General features: G+C 39.2%; 2 protein-coding genes across 2 annotated transcripts; both read left to right on the forward strand.

The window, feature by feature from the left end:
- The first annotated feature begins 12095 nt into the window (after positions 1–12095).
- On the forward strand, positions 12096–12994 carry LOC137935381 (cytochrome P450 71A25-like). Its single transcript, XM_068780038.1, has 2 exons — positions 12096–12849; positions 12969–12994. The coding sequence occupies exons 1-2, from the start codon at positions 12096–12098 to the stop codon at positions 12992–12994; spliced, it is 780 nt and encodes a 259-aa protein (XP_068636139.1).
- A 6-nt stretch (positions 12995–13000) lies between these two features.
- LOC137967110 (p-coumarate 3-hydroxylase-like) lies at positions 13001–13883 on the forward strand. The gene is made up of 2 exons (XM_068813547.1): positions 13001–13082; positions 13190–13883. Exons 1-2 carry the CDS (start codon positions 13020–13022, stop codon positions 13850–13852), a joined length of 726 nt encoding a protein of 241 aa, XP_068669648.1. The 5' UTR covers positions 13001–13019; the 3' UTR covers positions 13853–13883.
- The last annotated feature ends 3788 nt before the right edge of the window (positions 13884–17671 follow it).

Genomic DNA, 17671 nt, shown 5'->3' on the forward strand with positions numbered 1-17671 from the left:
TTTTATGTGCGGCCACAGCGATGGCGGTCTCCACTGGCGGTGCTTCTAGAACATGGCCACTCTTGTGGCAACAATTAGTTCAGTCATCGAACAATTTCCAGGCATCAACCGAGAGGTCTTCTAGAAACTGTCTAGTTTGGGTTCACTAATTACTATTATTAAATATAGGGGGTTAATCAACGTGACTAGGGAGATGAATTTCAGTTGTATTAATCAGTTCGTGTTAGTGGAGCACCAGAATTTATGTCATCTAGATGATTAAAATGATTTCAAAAATTATCGCCACTACTTAAACGATAGAATTTGGTTTTCGCCCATATTTACCCTTCATCCGAATGAAGCGATCGCCGGGTTCAAACCCTCGACGATTTTTTTCTCCCTCTCTCTCCCGCACCCCCTCTCTTGCTCTCTCTATTTCGTTTTTTCGCCCTATCTTCTGCACCCCCTCTCTCGCCTCTCTCTTCTCCAGCGTCTCTCTCCAGTCTCCCTCTCTCCGATCACCATCTCTCTACGGCCTCCATATCTCGCTGTGAACATCCTTTCAGCGTCTTTCTCTCCATCTCGGACTCGCTCTCCCTCTAAACCTCCCGCTCACTTCTCCCTCTCTCTTATCCCTCTCGTCCTCCCTCTTTTCTCTCTCTCCCTTCTCCCTTAAGGCCTCCCACTCCCTTCTCCCTCTCTCTATTCTATTTTCCCCCAAAATACCTTTTGATTTTGTTCGATTTTCCCTATTTCGGTTTCGATTTTCTTTGATTTTAACATTTAGGCTTCGATTTATTAATTTCTACTTCGATTTTACCCTTCGATTTCGGTTTTCCACAGATTTCAGAAGGTATGCCTAAACCCTAATTTTTTTCCGATTAAATTAGTGTTGTATTTGATTTAATTTTAGTTTCAGTGCTTAATTTGAGGTTATTTGTGCATAATTGTGGGATTTAGGGTTACGGTTTCACTTTATATTGCCATGATTCGCATTTGGTTAATTACTGTTAAGTTAATGTTGAAGTATATGGTTGGCAATGCCTGAAATTAAGAAAAAAAATGTAAATACAAACTAATAACAGTTTCTGTATGATATTCTTCACCATCTTCCCTTTTCCATCTCTATTATGTAGGATTGGACCTCTCCACCCATATTAGTTGTTCCTATGTATGCTTGCGTGCATCTGGCTTTACTATTTGGCAGTTATTTCTGGTTATATTTACTGATTGTTCTCCACTTGTAGGTGCTACTGGGGAGTCAGTCACAGCTGGTTCATCATCACCTGCTCCAAAATTTGTTGTTTGACATAGTTGAAACAAGGTCATGATGATGATGAAGTCATGCTCTTGTTTTCTCAGAGGTCATCAGGTTTGCTAAGCTTTTAGACAACGGGTCCTGTTGGAGGAGCTGGCGATAGTTCTGCTAGGTACCAGCCATTGAAAAATTTGAGAGATCCCATTTGGAACTGGAGTTAATACTTCTTATCAGTATTGTAAAGAATTATAGTTCATTCAGTGGATCAATTTTCCTAGAGTTCTAGTAAAGCAAGAACAATTTTGAGCAGCTTGTTTGGTTTCTACGAGAGAACTATTTGGCACGAGTCATCCGACTTAGAGCAGGGTTTAGTAACAACCATGAGTTAAAGAGTAATTAAGATATTGTTCAATCAAGTATTTGATCAATTATTTTGGTTTATTAACCCTTTTTTTATTTAATAAAATCAATGGTTTCAAATTTAACAGAAACATATTATTAGTTAATATTACGTACAAATATATAGTGTGTTAAATTTATGATTGGATCAATTTTTCTTGTTAAATCCTTTTTTTATGTTATTACTAAATTAATAACTAAACTTATTACATTCGTTTTTGTTATTTATAATGTTATTTATTTATTACTTAAATCATGTGCGTATTTCATTGGCTCATGTAATTATTGTATGAATGGACAATAAAATGCAATCATTAAATAATATAATATCTAATTCAATTAATGAGTATATTAATATATTTTAATTATACATTAAATTACTTATTCATGTAGTAATAATGCACGTTTTACCTAATTTGGAGCTTAAGGATTATGTTTTAATTAAGTGTACTATTAGGCTTTAGGGATTCTCTTATTTTTTATATTTTTCTCATGTTGGGGCACTAACATTGGAAACTGTTTTCCAGTGCACATGAAGTTGTCTACACTAATACCAAGTTCGAAGATGAAGTTCATATAGATGAATAAAATGAATTTGAATCAAGAGATGAAGATGAACTTCAAAATTTCGTTTTGTTGACTAACCCCCCCATAGTTTCTGAGTTGGTTACAAATTCCCTATTATAAAAGGACAGGAGATGCATTCGATTGAGTCGCAGATTGAAGTAAAAAGTTAGGTTAATCAACTCCTTCAAGTAATGTCCCGAAACAATGATTTCAAAAGCATATCCTGCTACTTCCTACCTTTCTTCAATCATCCAAAACATATGGCATCTCAATGTTTAGGCTGTGACAGTTTGTCATCGTAGATGTCATAAAACTCCTACTGGACCAACTGGTTGATCTAGGTTTACCCAGATCTGATCCCTTGTTCATATTGCATATATCTGAAACCAAATAAAAACCTAGTTGATTCAATGGGTAGGCCTGCTAACCCGCCGCGGTCGACAGGGACACAAGCTGGAAGAGAGTTTTCCCTCCCACGATGTTGACTTGCAGAGGGGGGGGGGGGGGGGGGGGGGGGGGGGGGGGGGGGAGGGGAGGCTGAGTGTTAAATTTGGGTTGAGGGTCCTATCCCAAATGACTAGCCACTTAGGAAACCTTTTTTTTCCCAGCTGATAAATACAAGATCTGTATAATCACTAATGTATGTTGGACTATCCTTTAACACTCCCCCTCACGTGTAGGCACGTGGATAATTTGGGTAGAGACCCTCATGTGGTGGCACGTAGATAGTTTTGGGTGGATGCCCACATATGAGAACCTTACCCTGATACCATGTTAAATTTGGGTCGAAAACATTTTCCTAAAATGACTAGCCACTTTATTAGAAGGGTAAAAAGTTTGCTAAGTGGCTAGTAATTTTGGGATAAAGCATTTGACCCACTTTAACATGGTATCATAGTAAGTTTTTCATATGTAGACATCTACCCAAATTATCCATGTGCCACCATGTGAGGGACTCCACCCAAATTATCCACGTGCCTACACGTGAGGGGGAGTGTTAAGGATAGTCCCACATACATTAATGAGTACAAAGATTTTGCACTTATTAGTTGGGGAAAAAGTTTCTTGAGTTGCTAGTCATTTTGGGATAGGGCCTTCGACCCAATTTAACATGGTATCAAAGCAAGGTTCTCATATGTTGGCCTCCACCCAAAACTATTCACGTGCCACCACATGAGGGGCCTCTACCCAAATTATCCACGTGCCTACACGTGAGGGGGTGTTAAAAGGATAGTTCCACATACATTACTGAGTATAAAGATCTTGTATTTATTAGCCGGGAAAAAGGTTTTCTAAGTGGCTAGTCTTTTTGGGATAAGGCCTTCGACCCAATTTAACATTGAGTGCCGCAACTTTCGTCCCCTTGTTCCGTGCGAGAGGAGGAATTCTCCTCTTAATCTTAGTTCCTATTTAACACTCCAGAACATGCTCTTTTATTCAGTATTGCTTTCATTCTCTCAATTTAATTTTTCTGAGTCGTTAGCTTTCATTTACACTGCCAAATAGGGTTCTCATTCAAAGGAGAAAGTTGCATTGTAATACATGGAAGATAACACTTGCTCTAAAGGACTTACTCCTACAATTCATGTAATTTAATTTTCTTTGTTTGAGTATAAGGATATTATATTTATGGAAAACATTCATGAAGATGTATCAATGATACATATTAAGTAGACGTATGGGTCAAGTGGGAGAATGTAAGATGGTTCACGATCCGTCACTTAAGTGACCTATCCGTTAGAAGGTTTTCCATTGATGGTGGTCGCTGGTTACAACCTTACGATTTCCCGTCGGTTTGGTAGTCTCCTTTGATGGAGAGGAGGCTATAAAAGGGGTCTGGTCTAGCAGAGGTATGTCTGAACGTTGCCATTGACGAGCCTCTATGATCATCGGAGACGATAACCGAGAAACTCTGTTCGCCGAAAGTTGACGCAATGTTAGGAGGTACGATTTTGGTTTATGAATTTCATATATGTTTTCGAAATTCATTAAAATAATTTTACACCTTCAACACCTGCTCCAACACCAAAACAAGCTCCTACACCATCAAAGCCATAGAAGAAGAAGTATAAAGCAAGAAAGAAGACTACCATGCCTAGGCGACCATCACTTTTATAGAGAGCAGTTTCTTTAGCCTAAAAAAGAAAAAAAAAAAGCTCCATCTGCTCCTCCACCCATCAATTTCAATCCCTTTCTTTGCTTTAAAATGGAATAAGAAATTCTAGATTTTTAGAAACTTTTAGAGCGCTCTTAGGCCTTCTAGCAAGTTAGTATTTTCGAATGCTTACTTAGACTTTATTTTTACATTTGGTTTCAATAAGAAGAGAGTAAAATCCTAGAAGATTCATAGAACCAGAATTGTTAAATAAATTACCCGTATCGTGAAGGATGCTGGAATCTAAGAAACAACCTTTTGTTCAACTTTCCCTCCTCAATTTATATCCATTATTGCCAGAAGTATAAATAGGCTACTAAGAAGGGAAAATGAAGTTGTATTTTTGCACCTAAACAATATCTCAAATCAATGAGGATCTTTATGGGTCTTGGAAAACCAACGATCCAAATGTCATGGCAGTTCGAGGAAGGATGAGCTCACTGATTGTAAGCTACTGCATTGGAAGCAAATTTGAAAAGAAGATTAACTTGTAGATAGTACCATCATCTTCTACATTAAACATAGCCATAAGTTAAATTTAGGAGCATGCATTCTTGATGCTACATATGGATGCAGACTAAGGAAACATATGAACCTAGTGCAGGGAGGGATCCTTCCAGCTCTAATTAAGAGCACTCGAGTAATCAAAGGATATTCCATGACTTGGAGGGGAGTCATAACTCATAGACCATCTTCCACCACTCAGCCTACTTAGCAACAAGAAGAAGACAGCTAAGAAAGATAAGAAGATAATGAACAAGGTTCAATTGAGGGCACTTTAGAGAAGCCAACTCAGAGTGGAAATTTATAAATTTTCGCTTAGCTCAACTCTAACTTCAAGGAATTAAGAAAATCCATCTTTGAGAAACTAGAGTAGATAGATGGGAGGATGGCTTGCATTGAGCATCATTTGAGCAATTTATCTCAGTTTCAGGAGGTTCTCTATCATCATCAAATGGATGAGCATCTAGAGGAGACTAGAGATCTGGTGCATGCTGAGCCACAAAAGACAGAGACTTCAGCACCCATGGAGGTAGACAATCAACCTTCAAATCCATGTTTGAAGAATTTGGCATTGCTTTAGGCTAGCCTCCTCAAGATTATCCCTCTACCTCAACTTCACCTCTTCCCACAAATTAGTTCTTCGATTTACCACTTATACTCAGAGCTTTTTGCTTTTTTGAATGTAAATTTTTAACTTAATGAATATATCTATGTCTCTTTGACTCAAGAGTTCCTTTATTTTTCATTGTTTTTGGATTTTGATGATTTCAAAAGGAGGAGATATTTTTGGGTAATTTCAAAAATTAACATAAAAAAGGAGCCCAAAATCAAGAGGGGGTAAAATTTGAAAATGTGCTTGACACTTTATTTAGAAATTATGGCATTACATTTGCACTAAATTTTTTAATTCTTTGTTTGTGATCATAAAAAAGGTGGAGAATAAGGAAGAAGAAGATCAAGATTATCTATTCACCAAGATTTTGATGATAACCGACATAAGAATTTGATTATTTTATCCTTGAGTGGTTTATGAACAAAAAAATAGGTTGATTCTGTGCTAAACTTGTAAAAGGAGTCGACTCCATATCATATGAGTCGAGTACATATGAAATAAGAGACCAACCAAATTTCGAATTTCAATAACGGCCTTCTAAAAAAGCTAAAGGAGTCGAACACAAGACTAATGCAGTTGAGTACCCACCGTAGGAGTCGAGCACACACACTCTAGTAGTCAAGTCAAATACAAAAGGCAAGAAAAATAATTTGAAAAGCCATTACAGTTAATCACTAAAAAGAAAATTAGTTGAGCACCTACATAAGAAGCCAACCACATGCATATGGAGTCAAGCTCAGAAGCATGGAGTTCAAGTTGAAGAAATTCAATACTGAAACAACAAGAGATACGAATCAAGGAGTCGAACAAAAGATACAATATGTTTTGAATTAATTGAGTTAACCCCTATAGGAAAGATCAATAGGAATTGACCCTAATAGGAGGCATATGATATGAGATTCGAGTTAGACAAAGAATTCAACCATCAAAAGAGCCATTGGAGCACAAAGGATTCGACCTCAAAGCCTAGTATTCAACCCCAAGTTGCAAATATGAAAATCCAAGACTTTCTAGAGGCTATAAATTTGACTATAGGTCTTCAATTATTATAAGTGAACATCCAAAATGACAAGCAATACAAGTAGAATAATTTAAGTATTTTTATATTTTTATGATTATTTCACAAAATTTTGACAAGAGCTAGGAGTATGCCTGATTTTTAGGAATGACTAGTCTTTTGGATTGGGATCTTGTCCTATAAATACCGAAGTTCATTCTTCCCTTGACAATAGTCTTATCTACATAAAAATTAATGATCTATTATATTCAATGATTTCTACAAGCCCAGATTTTCAAATCATAGATTGATGTCTCCTACAGTGCATCTTCAAGTAGCTACATATTCCAAGATTTATTTTCATATCTTTTAAATGCATTCTAATGTTTTGATTATATTCCCTATTTGAGATTTTATTTTCAAATCAAAACTTCTTTTTAATTAACATCATCTGAATTCATTTTAATAGTTTCCGTTGATCAAATTGGTAGTTTCACTTAGGATTAAGGTGTAACACTTTTTATCTTTAATATTTAATTGTATATTTACGTGAAAATTACACTACATTGTAAAGCAAGTGTCCCTTTCATTAATGATCAATTTGATCTCACATTGATAAAAGTTGTGAGAAATCCAATTTTGGGCTTAGGTGGTTGTACCTAGTGTTGTTGACTGTAGGCCCCTGTGTATTTCTGGCATATGCTATAAAATTGAACCAACTTGGTTCATTGCTTTAGGTGTCATTAGGCATATCATAGTGTAATCTTTCTCTTCAGGCAAGAGAACCTTAGGTGTGGAGTAACAATCTGAAATAGTGATCATGAACCACTATACAAATTCTAGTGTAGTGGATGTGTTTGTGTAAAGTTTTTTAAACTTAAATTTTTTAGTAAACCTATTCACTCCCTTCTAGGTTTAATTGAACAAAACCTTTACAATATTTATTTTAAGCAAAACAATATATTTGTTTAAGTATATTTAATTTCCATTGTTATGGAGTTTTATGGAACGATATTCATGTAGCGTGGAGATTACTTTTTTCCATCGTTAAAGAGGGGGGTTATAATGAGACAGTTACGTGGACTTTAGTTTGACATTGTGTGTTGCAAGATGTATTATGTCTTAAGTTGAGGGTTCAAGCCTCTCCCTCTTGGCTCAAATTCATTCTTACACCTCTCTCTCTTTTCTCCTTCTTTCTTTCTTTATGTTTTCTTCTCTTATTTCTTTTGTTGATTTTCAGGATTCCATGGATTTAACTCATGGAGAAAAAGGGAGAGAGACCCATTGGGAGAAAACCAGAGGAAGAAGAGGTATTGGACTTGATTTCCTTACCCTCCCCCTGAAGCTCTATTTATAGATTAAGGAAACTATTGTATTATAATAATACCCCTGAACTTAGGGTTTAAGGGTTTAACTCTGGAACTTTAACCTAATTACATTAATGACATCTCTATGAGATGACCCTTTATTTACCATCATGCCATCATTGTATGTGGGCCTATAGACCTTCTCCTTGATCTATGGGCCTTGAACCCGTCTTCTATATCTCTTGGATGTATGAGCCTTCCTTGGTCTTATGGGCTTGAGCTCATCTTCCTACACACTTGGATATGTGGGCCTTCCTTGGTCGTGTGGGCTTGGGCCCTATCTTCCAACATTCCCCCTCAAGCTAGGGGTGAGAGAACAACATGAACTCCTAGCTTGTTGCAAATGATGTATAAAATATTTTTTTGTATAAATGACACATCTTCCAATATGCTTTCATCTTCCAACACTCCCCCTCAAACTGGTGCTCTCATTCATGAGAAATCACTCCTAGCCGCTAAGACATTTTTCCATACTCTAGTCTTAACTCATGCTGGATGTAGGGCACACTCTGTCTTTTGTTGGTAGTGTGTCTATCGACATTGCTCTGAAGTGTCCCTCCACAGGACAACGACTCTCAAGTCGTAGAGTAATAAACATTAATGGGGGGGGGGGGGAAGTGGGCTTATTTATCATGGTGTCCCAATCCGGACACCTACTCTCATGGTGTCCCAACCATGATATTTTTGAGAGTTAAATAAATGTTGGTGTCCCACTCTAGGCACCAACTCTTATGGTGTCCCAATCGTGATATTTTTTAGAGTCAAATAAATTATGGTATTAGAAAAGGTATTGAGACCACCTCTTCTTTAATAATAATGTGTCATCTAAAGAGACACAATAGCAGCAGCTGAAATGGGATTGGGTCTATATAACACAAACCAAAATAATCCTTGTATAATTGACCCAATAAATAATCTAATACACATATATGTACCAAATAATATGTTGACCAAGGAATAATCTATCAATTCTTGAAAATAATAATCCAGCCAGAGAAATATTTACCGAGTCACTTCGAGTCCAAATAGTAGATCAATATATCCGAGTCGTGGAAGACATGTATACCGAGGTAGAAAATAAGTGGCCCGAGTTGGTCTGGGTTGATTCAGCAGAACCAACGCTGATCAAAATATTTCCTAACTTAGTCAATTAAATCAGCAATAGTGTCATTGTCTTCAACACAATCAGGGCATCTTCGTTCTCCTGCGACAACCTAGCAGAGAGATTTTCTCGGAGTCTCGAGCTGGATGACAGTGAAGATGGCAAGTTCCAGTGAAGACAGCCACACAAGGCCCGAAAGAGTTTCTGAAAAAATAATATTAGCTCCCGAGATGGCAATCGAGCTGGTGGCGAGATCAATTAGCCAGCGTCTTGGCAAGATGTCATCGTCTTCGGCCATGGAGAGTTAAGAAAAAATAACATAACTTTTTCGAGCTGATTTCAAGTTTCGGATGGAAACAACGATGAACCAAATTTTTTTGTCAGTGATGGAGCAATGATTGAAGCTGTCGAGAAATCAGCAACGTTTGGGATAGAATAACAGAGACAGGTAGCGTGAGTCCAGTAAGATAATTCTGGTATCTTTGGAAGAAAAAATGCCAACAGTGAGTATGCCTCGAATCACAACAGATCACCAGTTAGAATCTGTGTTGTTGGTAATTCCTTTAAAAAAATTGAAGGGTGGGCATTTGGTCCGGAGATTCGGAAGAAGAATGTAGGGCTCTGTTTGACAAAGCTTGGTGAGTAATTTTTCGTAGCAGTGCTATGTCGATCTTCAGACTAATTGTGATATTACAACTGCACCTTAGATGATAAGGATTACTGCTGCTTCCTCTGCTTGTCTTTGCTTACGAACCTTCTGGGTGCGTTCTTACTCTGGAAATAGAGTTCAGCAGCCCCATGGAGAGGATAGCCATGACGTCTTGGTAGTGCAGGCGAACAATTACGACCCGTTGGTGTTTCGCCCAGCGTTAGCCATGGAGAGGATAGCCACGACTTCTTGGCAGTGTTGAATACCCCTCCGACTCGTGCACTTCCTTTACTGATCTATGCAAGTATAGCCTCTTAGTGGGTTGGCCTCCACAGGTGGAGTTCTAACAAAGCAAACCAGACTTCAAACGAGGCCAATATAAATAACTGGGAATTCTAAAATACCATGAAAAAAAAAACTTAGTTCCTGCAATGACAAAAAATAAAACAATAATATGAGCAAAAGAAAAAAAAATAGGTTTATGGAATTCTGAAAAACCATACTCCAAGTCCTGAAAATCAATGCTCTGATACCATGTTGATTTCCAGGACTCCATGAATTTAACTCATGGAGAAAAATGGAGAGAGACCCATTGGGAGAAAACCAGAGAAAGAAAAGGTTATGGACTTGATTTCCTAAGACTTGAGCCCGTCTTCTATATCTCTTGGATGTATGGGCCTTTCTTGGTTGTGGAGCTTGGGCCTTATCTTCCAACACTCTCCCTCTCGCTGGTACTCTCGTTCATGGGGCCCAGCTGGCATAATATAAGTGAGAGTAAAATCACTCCATACTCTAGTCACTAAGACATTGCTCCATACTCTAGTCTTAACTCATGCTGGATGTAGGTCACACTCCGTCTTTTGTAGGTAGTGTGTCTATCGACATTTTTCTTTGGCTGGATTATTATTAACAGATTATTCCTTAGTCAACATATTATTTGGTACAAATACTTGCATTAAATTATTTCATGGGTCAATTGTACAAGGATTTTTGGATCGTGTTATATGGGTCTAAACCCATTACAGTTGTTGTTGTTATTGTGTCTCTTTGGATGAGACATTATTATTAAAGAAGAGGTGGCCTTAATACCTTTTCTCATACCATAATGTATTTGACTCTCAAAAATATCACGGTTAGGACACCATGAGAGTTGGTGCCCGGATTGGGACACCATCATTTATTTAACTCTAAAAAATATCACGGTTGGGACATCATGAGAGTTGGTGTCCGGATTTGGGACACCATGAGAAATAAGCCCACTCCCCCTCCTGTAATGGCTTTTATTACTCCACCACTTGAGAGTCGTTGTCTTGTGAAGGGACACGATGGTGGAGGTGGACACTTCACAACAATATCGATAGATACACTACCTACAAAAGACATTGCTCCATACTCCAGTCTTAACTCATGTTGGATGTAGGACACACTCCGTCGTCTGTAGGTATTACTTTTAAACTTTAACTGATCAAGGTTGTTGTCTTTGACCATCAAGTCCCTTTATAGATAGAACAAGAGGGAATGACAATTACTTGAGAAATGCATCTTAAGAAATTATTTAAAATAATAAATAAATTAATTATTTTAAAGTAAATTTTATATATATATATATCAATAAGTTGTTAAATTAAAGGCCAAAGAAAGCATGAAATAAAGAGAAAAGACATATAAAATAATCATAAAATACACATGTATGTTAAATAACATTAAACATTATTAGAATAAAATAAAATAAAATTAATTTAAAATAAAATCGAGGATTTAAACAAAATGACATAAATTTCTCAAGATTATTATAAATTAATTAAGAAATAAAATATCAATGAAAGATTTGTTTTATAATGGACATAAATGACAGCAGGCACAAAGAATATTTTACCTAATATTCAAATCAAAATATATACTTTTGAAACAAAAAATGTGTTACAATAATTAAAATAATTTTTCTAAAATTAATTCATTTTTAAACAATTTCCTTCTATATAAAGACTTATCTTTTTGACACTGTAAAATTTCTTATTAATTTAGTTCCAAGATGTGTCTTCTTGTCATCTGCTTTCTTATTAAATTTTAGTTAATTATCCTACAGAATCATGTAACGTGGCGGGAATCCAGAGAAGTACACTTGATTGAGATCATGGCGCCGTTTACGAACTCTGTTCATGAAGAACCAGACAATTTCAAGGGAAAGAAGACAAGTTCTTTTACTCCATTGACTGCTTCTAGAAGACGAAGGGCGACCACAGAAGTGACGGTCCATCTAGAACATGGTCACTCTTATGGCAACAACCAGCTCAGCAATCGATCAATTGCCAGGAATCAACCGAGAAGTCTTTCTAGAAACCTTCTAGTTTGGTAGAACTAACTATTTTTATTAAATTAAGTTTATGAGTTGGTTGTTTTGATAAAATTCAATATTATAAAAGGAGAGGAGATGCATTCGGTTCAGTCGCAGAGTGAAGAAAAAAGGCTAGCTTGAGCAACTCCTTGTAGTAGAGTCCCGAAACAATGATTTCAGAAGCATATCCTGCTACTCCCTCCCTTTCGTCAATCATGCAAGGCTATATTAGCTGGTGGGCAGAGTCCAATGCTTCGAATGAGGCGCCTCCGTCTGCTGCTCTTCGCAAGGTGTTCATCGCGGTGTTAGTGGTTGCTTGGACATTGGTGGTGATCACCAAGAAGTGTAGGAAGGGGAAGCTGAGGTTACCACCAGGCCCTCGGGGACTTCCCTTGGTCGGCAACCTCCCTTTCCTGGATCGGAACCTCCACCAGCATCTCGCCGAGTTGGCTTCCACCTATGGGAATATCTTCAGTCTTCGGTTGGGCAGGAAGCTGTGCATAGTGGTGAGCTCGCCTGCTCTCGCCAAGGAGCTCCTCAAAGATAAAGACGCTACCTTCGCCAACCACGACGTCCCCACGGCAGCAATGGTCCTCCCTAATGGGCTCCACGGGATGGCATGGGCGCCGCATGGAATGCAGTGGCGCATGCTGCGTAAGCTGGCCGTCGGCGAGATGCTGAGCAACGCCAGGCTCGAGATCTTCCGGGACGTCCGCAGAGCAGAGGTTCAGCAAATGGTGAGACGGGTTTACGATATTGCCGAGACTCCGCTTGCGATCCGCGAGATGCTCTTTGCCACCCTTTTCGACGTGCTGATGGGCATGTTGTGGGGTACCGGGACTCTCAAGGATCCTTCAATGAAAGAAAAGGGGGAAGAGTTCCGACTGGTGGTGCAGCAAATCCTCGGATCTTTCGGGCAGCTCAGTATCTCGGATTTCTTCCCTTTTCTTGCGCCATTTGACCTCGAGGGACTTGAGCGAAAGAGAAAGAAAATTGCTGATAGACTTAACCAGATCTTGGATTCCATCATTGATCTGAAAAAGGCCGAATCCGGGGAGCAGGAGAGTAAGGAATTTCTGCTGGTGCTTTTACGAATGCAAGAGAGAGGTGATTCAACCATGCCCTTAACCAGAAGCCACATAAAGGGATTGATCATGGTAACATTTCTTATCATTTCCTCTAGATTTCTGTCCTCTTTGACCTTTTCTTGTGATCAAGCTTTGAACTAAGAATTGAGGCTGATAGAAGGTGGACATGCGTGCAGGACTTGGTTATGGCAGGAATGGACACAACAGCGGTGACGTCTGAATGGGTCATGGCTGAGTTGATCAAACATCCGGATATGATGAGAAGAGTCCAACAAGAACTGAACGAAGTGATAGGAACCGACAACGTGGTGGAAGAGAGCCACCTATCTCGATTGAGATATCTGAGCGCAGTCGTGAAGGAAGCCATGCGACTCCACCCGGCAGCCCCACTGATGCTTCCCAGAACCCCCAGCGAGACCTCGACACTGGGTGGATACTCCGTCCCCAAAGGTACCCGTGTTTTGGTGAACATGTGGGCTATTGAGAGGTACCCGGAGAACTGGGAAAACCCTACTGAATTCAACCCAGAAAGATTCTTGACGAACGATCGCAAGTGGGATTTCAGCGGGAATGATTTTCATTTCTTTCCGTTCGGTTCAGGAAGGAGGATCTGCCCAGGAGCCCCGTTCGCTGATCGGATGCTAATGTATGGACTCGCAACGCTCCTGCATTCATTTAATTGGCGATTGCCAGATGGCGCAGAGCTTGACCTTGCTGAAAAGTTTGGGATGGTTCTGAGGAAGGCAGACCCACTTGTTCTCGTCCCAACCCCAAGATTATCTAAGGCGGCACTTTCATCGTCTCTTTCTTCAAAGTTCCAGGACACCATTTTTACCTAAGTTGAAAGATTGTTGAGGAGTGAAAAATGTGTGGAAGGTTCATGGGAATGTTAAATCTTTTGTTTGATAAATTATAATAAAAAAGAAGGCTTTTTTTATGGAAGGTTGACAATATTTATCCTTTCTGACGTGAATCTGGATAGCGAAAGATGTCCCGGAAAAAAAAACATACGGCATCTCACTGTTTCGTGGATGTCATAAAACTCTAACTGGATCAGCTGGTTGACCCGGGTTTACCCAGATCTGATCCCTTGTTCGGATTGCATATAACAAAGGTCTGAAACCAGGTAAAAAACTGGTTGATTCAACGGGCAGGCCGGTTAACCCGGCGAGGTCCACAGGGACACAAGCTGGGAGAGAGGTTTCCTTACCACGATGTCGACTTGCAGAGGGGAGGAATTCTCGAGTGTCGCAACTCTCCTCCCCCTGTTCCGTGCGAGAGGAGGAATTCCTCCGAGAGAAATCAGAGGAGGAGATCCTAGTGAGAGAAATCAGAGGAAGAAATCCTCTGATTTATCCTCCGAGTCCTCTAATCAGTATTCATATGTGTATAAATTGATAGGATGTAAAATGTAAAGATTGAATTTTTGAATATACGATATCGAATTTGTGACATGGTATCAGCGCGGGAGAACCCGTCTCCGCTTTTTTCTCTCCTTCCCGTCGCTGATGCAGTCACCGTCGCTGTGAACAGAAACCCTCTGTCTTCGTTGTTGTTAAGAACAGAAAGTCGCCTACGACTGCAGTTGAGCCACCGCTTGGCCTGCAGGCAACCCGCACCAGCCAAATAAACAGAAATCCACCTCGTCCGTAGCCAGAAAACCTCGCCCGTTGCCAGAAATCCTCGTCCGTCGCCAGAAATCATCGCCAACGCCGCAGCCTACCACCTTTTTCTGTCGCCGCAGCCCTTCCCGCTGTTCAAAAACCAGCGTCGGGGACGATGACGGTTGTAAATCTTATTTTGAAGCTCAAAAAGTAAGGCTCGAAGCCGAGCGACCCGGATCAAACCGGACCGGACTTAGCGGAGTCAACCAAGCGAATCTCCCTGGTACTCGTGTCTTCATCCATGTCAACCAAGCCTGGTACTCGTGTCTTCATCCATGTCAACCAAGCCTGGTACTCGTGTCTTCATCCATGGCTAATACAGATTTTCAGTCTAAGTGAATCTCCGCCCTCTTCTGTCTTGGTCGAGTTGACCACCAGAATGACTGAAGCTTTGATCAAAGCTTCAACCCCGACCCAGATCACCGATATTGCAACACCTATTAGAATCAAGTTGGATGACACCAACTATGCATTCTGGTCCTTGTTGAGATGTATATCTCAGGCAAAGACAAACCTGGGTATTTGAACGGTGATTTCCTTCAACCTCCTCAGACGGATCCCAAATTTTGACGATGTCGCATAGAAAATGCTATTGTCAAAGGATGGTTGATTAATTCCATGGACTCTTCCCTCATCAACAACTTTATTCCTATTCCGACAGCCAATATGGTTTGGGATGCCATTGTTACTATATATTTTGATGGCAATGACACCTCCCAGGTGTATGATATTCGGCGACGTGTGACACGTCTCAAACAGTTTGGTGGTTCTCTTGAAAAATCCTACAATGATTTCCAAGGCCTCTATCATAAAATAGACTTTTGTCAACTAAATCCAATGGAGTCCTTAACCGATATACAACAGTATAATACCTTGATTCAAGAAGAGCGGGTATATATGTTCTTAGATTGTCTCAATGATCGCCTAAACCATATCTGAAGTAATGTTATCTAGATACTACCTTCCCAACCGTTGAGCAAGCCTACCCTCATGTCCACAAAGACATTGTTCATCAAGTAGTGATGACAACTGGTAGTTCCGATGATACACCATGAGCAATTTTGGCATCCAAAAATGTCAAACATGAATTGTACCCTCCAACAAACTCTGGGTCTATCTCTCTTCATGGTGGCAAATCTGGTTCCAATTCCAAATCATGAGCCACTTCAAATCATGATGAAACTATATGCTCTCACTGTGGGAATGCAAAGCATACCTATGAGACCTGCTTCAAGGTACATGGGTACCTTGATTGGTGGCACGAACTCTAGGCTAGAAAACTTGAAATTCTACTCCAGGTAATGTTCTTGTTGGATCTAATAGAGAGGCTGATTATAGAACTTAGATACTTGATTATGGAGCAAAGGACCATATGACATTTTATGCGAATGATTTTTCTCAGACCTCTCGACGAGCTACCATTGCCAATTACATGGACGATTTCAGTATGGGCCAAGCTTATCACATGCGCCACCCGAGTGACCTCTCAGTGGAACAAATTTGGCTATGGCACCGTCCATTAGGTCATTCTTCATTTGGTTATCTGAAACATATGTTTCCTGATTTATATTCTAATTTGACAATTCTAAACTTTAACTGTGAAACTTGAATTCTAGCTAAAAGTGATCGAGTCAATTATCCTTTAAGTATGAATAAGAGTAAGGTCCCTTTTGCTTTGATTCACTCTAATGTGTGGTGTCCTTGCCCTAAATCTACTATGTCTAGTTTTCGCTGGTTTGTGATATTTATTGATGATTGCACTTGCATGACTTGAATTTACTTGTTGAAATATAAGACGATGTATTCCATAAATTTCAATCCTTTCATAAAATAATTCAAACTTAGTTATCTGCTAGGATTCGAATTTTTCGATTTGATAATGGTGAAGAATATATGAATCAATAATTCTGTGATTATTTCCAACATAATGGACTGATTCATGAAACCTCATGCCCCCAGACTCCTCTGCAAAATGGTATTGCTGAGTAAAAAAATCGTCATATACTTGAAACTACTCGAGCTCTTTTACTTGGAACTCATATGCCTAACCACCATTGGACTGATGTTGTTGCTACGATTGTCCATCTTATGACAAAAAAAACTAACCACAATATGGGCAAAGGAAAATGGTTTTTTTTTAATCCTGAAAACCATAGATGTGAGTCCTGAGAATCAATGCGTTGATGCCTTGTTAATTTTCAGGACTTCACAGATTTTGCTCATGGAGAAAGAAGAAGAGACACCCATTGGGCAAAACCAAGAGGAAGAAAGAGGTTATGGGTTTGTGTCCTAACCTTCCCCTGAAGCTCAATTTAAAGTATGCCCCTGGAACTTAAACTAAATACATCGGTGTCATCTTTATGAGATAACTCTTTATTTACCATAATGCCATCATTATGGGCTTGTGGACATTCTCCTTGGTATGCGGACCTTGAGCCCTTCTTCCACATCTCTTGGATGTGTGGGTCTTTTCTTGGTCTTATGGGTTTGAGTTTATCTTCTAAGACACTTAGATGTGTGGGCCTTCCTTAGTCATTTGGGCTTGGACCCATCTTCCAATAATACTGAATGAACACTTTTACATAATTTGAACCCAACTCAAGTAAGAACACTAGTGAATTTATTGAACGTGGCACAAGGAGACTGTTTTAGCCCATGAATTGCTTTTTTTAATCGACATACCTATTAAAAGACACCCTCATGTGTAGGGGTGGTATGACTAGTAAATAAAGAGAACTTTCATAGAGATGATATAGAATTATAATTTTGCAAAATGGTGTATGTCCTCTTATATCCTTTTGCTTTTGAAGTATGTAGCCCTAAGGTCGTAGTAGTCATTATAAACACCTTCACACAACTATAAATGTAGTCTCAAGGTATGGAGTAGAGTATTCAAACCTCTTCCTCTTGGCTCAAATTCGTCCTGACACTTTTATCTTTTTCTCTTTTTTTTTTCCCTAAATTTTTTTTCTCCTCTCTCGCAAGAGCTATAGT

Source organism: Aristolochia californica, unplaced genomic scaffold, assembly GCF_029961685.1.
Source record: "Aristolochia californica isolate CCGP_79_NKW_82.1479 unplaced genomic scaffold, dmAriCali1.0.hap1 SCAF_6, whole genome shotgun sequence".
Classification (NCBI taxonomy): domain Eukaryota; kingdom Viridiplantae; phylum Streptophyta; class Magnoliopsida; order Piperales; family Aristolochiaceae; genus Aristolochia; species Aristolochia californica.

Coding starts and splice junctions, on each gene's coding strand:
- LOC137935381 (XM_068780038.1), top strand. CDS start 12,096: ATGATTTCAGAAGCATATCCTGCTACTCCCTCCCTTTCGTCAATCATG. Junction 12,850..12,968: donor CGGATCTTTCGGGCAGCTCA/GTATCTCGGATT, acceptor GATCTGAAAAAG/GCCGAATCCGGGGAGCAGGA.
- LOC137967110 (XM_068813547.1), top strand. CDS start 13,020: ATGCAAGAGAGAGGTGATTCAACCATGCCCTTAACCAGAAGCCACATA. Junction 13,083..13,189: donor ACATAAAGGGATTGATCATG/GTAACATTTCTT, acceptor ACATGCGTGCAG/GACTTGGTTATGGCAGGAAT.